The following is a 4,239-nucleotide window of genomic DNA, read 5'->3' as shown; positions in this document are numbered from 1 at the left end:
CTAGCAAACTGCCTCTGCCACTGTTCTATAGTATAGAGCAGGGGTTTTAATATTAAGTTCCCTTTTAAAATGCAGCATTAAGCCTGCGATAATTTACTGAGCCCGTCAGCAGTGCTACATTTTCCCTTTGCACTGCATTCTGTGAAGAAGGCAACAAGCCAATCAGAGGCAGATTAGGGCAAGTCATCACAGAAAGTGAATGAGGGAAAAACATCAACCAAACTAGTGTAAATAACAGGCTGTACCCATGCCATAGTCTGTGAAAAACCTTTTCCAAACATTTCCCAAAAACTCTCCTACTTTACACACTTACTGCTAGTTTGCCATCGGTCAAGTTATGGGCTTAAAATTGTTGACCACTGGTTTAGAGAACATTATAGATACAAGACAGAAGGGTGAGACTCAGAAAATAATCTGCCTGCTGCTTCAGCACCACACACAGGGCCATGGATCTGTCAAAACGTTTCAGAGCCACGGTCGGGGCCATGGATTCTAATTTGCACAAACCTCAGTCGGATAGAAGATCGATGAATCAGGTGGACTGGACTAACATATTCAGCTAAAAAAACCCTCTCTGCCACTGCACTCTCTCTGAAGATGGCAGGTTAGCAAGGGGGATGCATTTTGGTCATTCTGCTAACAAGGGGGGGGATGGCGTCCCTCCTCATCACACCTCAAAACGCCTACTGCTAGAGGGCACAAGTAAATATTACTGAAATATTTAAATACTTTAACTGCTGTTTGAAACTGTTGACATGGACATAAAAAAAACTAATGTCAGTCAAGTTCAGTGCCATTTGCTCTCAATGTGAATATTGATATACTCATCTAGGCATATTAGAGATTAAATCATTTTATCGTCATAAAATCTTACCAAGACACCTCAGCATCTTCTGGAAAATTCACCCAGACAAAGGGACACGGATACATGGATGTAAATGTTAGTGTGTGTGTGTGTGTGTGTGTTTCAGGTGCCTTTCTTTAACATGGTGTGTGACCAGGCGCATGGCGGGGGCCACTGTGAGATGCTGGTGGGCTACTCAGCGGTGTACAGAGTCTGTTTTGGCACTTCCTGTTTCTACCTGATGATGGCGATCTTCCTCATTGACGTGAAGTCCAGTCAGGATTTCAGAGCGCTCATACACAACGGGTCAGTGCTACAGAGTTAACCTCATCAAACATGTTCCTCCTAAAGAAAGTGTCTCTTTTTTCTCATGGCCTTCAGATTTTGGTAATCATTAAAATGGAATGGATTATTATACATGATTAAGGCAAACACTGGACATGTTATTACAGTAGAAAATCATGACTACAACACTGTCAGTTTACGGAATGTTGTAATTGCACATGAATGCAGCAAAAAGGTCATGACTCATAAAACCAAAACAGCTTAAATGACAAATTCAAACCTCACATCACACAAAATATCAATAAGTGTCCAAATGTTTTGCCATAATGGGTTTTTTAATTGATCCTGCTGACAAACAGGAGGACTGAAAACGTCACCTTCTTCTAGTTTCTTTGGATACTTCATATTCCAAAATCTACCTCAAAATCCAGAATAAAACTTTTCACACATTCACTCAATCTTCCTGCCCTTAAAATCCTAAGTAAAGCTTGGGAATTTTTATCTGAATTATGTTACAAATAACTGTATGTCTTTTCTCTGAATCAGAATACTGTGGATAGCCAGGTTACTGGAAAGGGCAAAATAAATGCCAGAATTGTAAAATCCAGCCTTTCTCCCTCAGCTATGCCCTCTCTGTCCTCCATCCCTCTCGCCGTTGCCATAACGATGCCAAGCGGCAATTCTATAATTACCCGTTCTGTCTGCTTTGCAAACCTGTGGGCCTGTAAAGCCTTTTGAGTAGACATACTGTAATTCACATTCATGTTTATGACTAAAACCTGTCAATATCGTTAAAGTGTTTCAGAGATGAAGAGAAAAAGCCTTCTGCTAACCATTGCTTTGAGCTTTAGCCGCAGCGGTGAGCCTCTGGCTACGGTTAGCAAAAAGCTAAACTATTAGCAACATTTTCTCTCCAACACTCCAAGACGCTGGTTATTTGAGACTCTCTTTTAGTCTATTTTGAGAGGTCTGTTTATGAATATAGTTTGCTGCCAATGCTGGAACAGCAGGAATTTCTGCAGGAATTTCTGCCACTACTTTCACCACACGCATCTGCATTTGAAGTACAGTCAATAGGAATGTCTCCACTCTGAAATGAGCTGTGATTGGCCAAAGTCGAAGTCTCCCAACATGGATTTTCTAAAAGCTGGAAACAAAGCCAAGTGGAGCTAACTCAGCTTTAAGACCGGACCTGATCCCATCCAGAAATGTTTCCACATCTCTCTTGAAATATTTACCCCTCTTCAAACACTTCTCTGCTATTCTAAACTTCATTGCAGTCTTTAAGGACTGAGTGTTTACTCCCTTTGCTCACCTGACCTGCATGCTGGTCTATTTAAAGCTCTTTGTTCTCACACTTTCCATAGCTGTTGATTAGAGCGGTGACGTATTCCAGATTAGGATTAAACAGATTAGATTGTTGGCCCTCTGAGTGTTACTGGTGCCAAGGTGAAAGGTTTCAAGGCCTGGCAAAGGTTATTTCTGAGTGTTCTGTAAGGGGGTCAGGGAGTGACCCAGTGCCCCACTCAAACCTTGTATGTCCTCTGAAAGAGCAGAGAGAGTGCTATGAATATGCAGGGATTAAATTAAAGACTATCTGTAATTCTTCAATCATATAAATATATTCACATACATGATACAATTCTCAGTTTGTTTTTAAAAAATATAGGATACACACTGTATGCAATTAATGAAGTAAATTAAATTGCTACATTTGGTCAACGGACAATACTGATATGAAATATCCATAAGAGATTTGGTTTTTGTTAGTAGAGATGTAGTTGTTTAGTGATGATGAGGGATGCTTCTGGTGCCATTTCTTTGCTGCAAGAAGCAACCTCTTAGTTTCAGTTTTTGTTTTGCAGGTTGTACCTTTATGGTGTTACATGCTAATTTTCTGTAGGTTTAGGAATACAAAAAACTCTTATAAAACCTGTTATAAAAGCAATTTAATATGGACAAAAATCAGAGGTCATTTTGCAACCAAAGAATCTTGCAAGTGACTATTTTTTTGTATTGTATTAGTGTTCAGAACCTCACATACAACTCCTGTAACAAACAAGTAGAGATGTTCCAATACCGATATCAGTATTGCCTCCGATACTACCTAAAAGGCTGGTGTCGCATCGTGAAGTACTGGAGTTTATGCACCAATCCGTAACCACGTAATAAAGCTCTAAAGAAAATCTACGTTAAAGTATTTTAGTTATGTTCAACTTTTGTTTCCATTATAACGGACTGTCAAACTGGATGATCCATTCATTCATTGCTTGGGTTTGTTCATGTTTCACAGAATAACCTGAGTCAGACCGACAACAAACATAGAAATCATATCACATCCATACAGGGAGAGTATTATACAGCTGTTAAAACATAATAAAGTATATCACACACTGGTATTGGATCAGTACTTGGTATTGGCCAATAAGCAAAGTTCAGGTATCAGAATTAGTATCGGGAAGTAAAAAATTGGTATCGGACCATCTGGACAAACAATGTACTTATTCATGTATTGAAATGAAAAGATGGGATTGACAAACAAACATAGAAGTGAACCAACAAAAATAACACCATAGAAATGAAACAGGCCGTTTATCTGAGACATGGTACCACTTTTCCCAGTGCTCAAGAAATGTCTCCATTCCTCGGTTATGAGCTGAAATCTGCTCCGTTCTATAGATTTCTGTCACAATGTCTCTCCATGAAGTATTTGTTGTACACTCTGGTAGTAGCCATTTTCTGATAGTAGCCTTTTTACTGGCCACCAGCATTACATTTAGTGTTTGTCCCCTTGCAGCCAACTTTGAGGTATATTTCCAAGATACAGAGTCTTAAAGTCCAAAGCAATGTCCTTGTGGAAGATTAAGCAACTATTTTAAAGTATTCATTTATTTTTACCATGAACTGTACGTAACGTTGTTTTTGTGTTGTGTCTCCGTGTGTCCACCTGCAGCTTCTGGTTCCTGAAGTTCATCACTCTGCTGTCGATGTGCACCGCTGCCTTCTTCATCCCAACAGAGTCCTTCCTGCATGGTGAGACTCCGAGCTGACGCCGTTTTCTGAAAATAAACCCAAACTGAAAATTAACCCTTGTGTTGTCCTCGGGTCAA

General features: G+C 39.8%; 1 protein-coding gene across 2 annotated transcripts in view; it reads left to right on the top strand.

The window, feature by feature from the left end:
- Nucleotides 1-4,239, top strand: part of serinc4 (serine incorporator 4) — a 34,832-nt gene that overhangs the window by 13,763 nt on the left and 16,830 nt on the right. For both annotated transcript variants that reach the window (XM_032512255.1, XM_032512246.1), the window contains exons 3-4: nucleotides 972-1,150; nucleotides 4,083-4,162. In XM_032512255.1, the coding sequence (XP_032368146.1) occupies nucleotides 972-1,150; nucleotides 4,083-4,162 (259 nt within the window). The remainder of the gene's footprint in view (nucleotides 1-971; nucleotides 1,151-4,082; nucleotides 4,163-4,239) is intronic.

Source organism: Etheostoma spectabile, chromosome 1 (genome assembly GCF_008692095.1).
Source record: "Etheostoma spectabile isolate EspeVRDwgs_2016 chromosome 1, UIUC_Espe_1.0, whole genome shotgun sequence".
NCBI lineage: Eukaryota > Metazoa > Chordata > Actinopteri > Perciformes > Percidae > Etheostoma > Etheostoma spectabile.
This window is presented reverse-complemented; position numbering and strand designations above follow the sequence as displayed.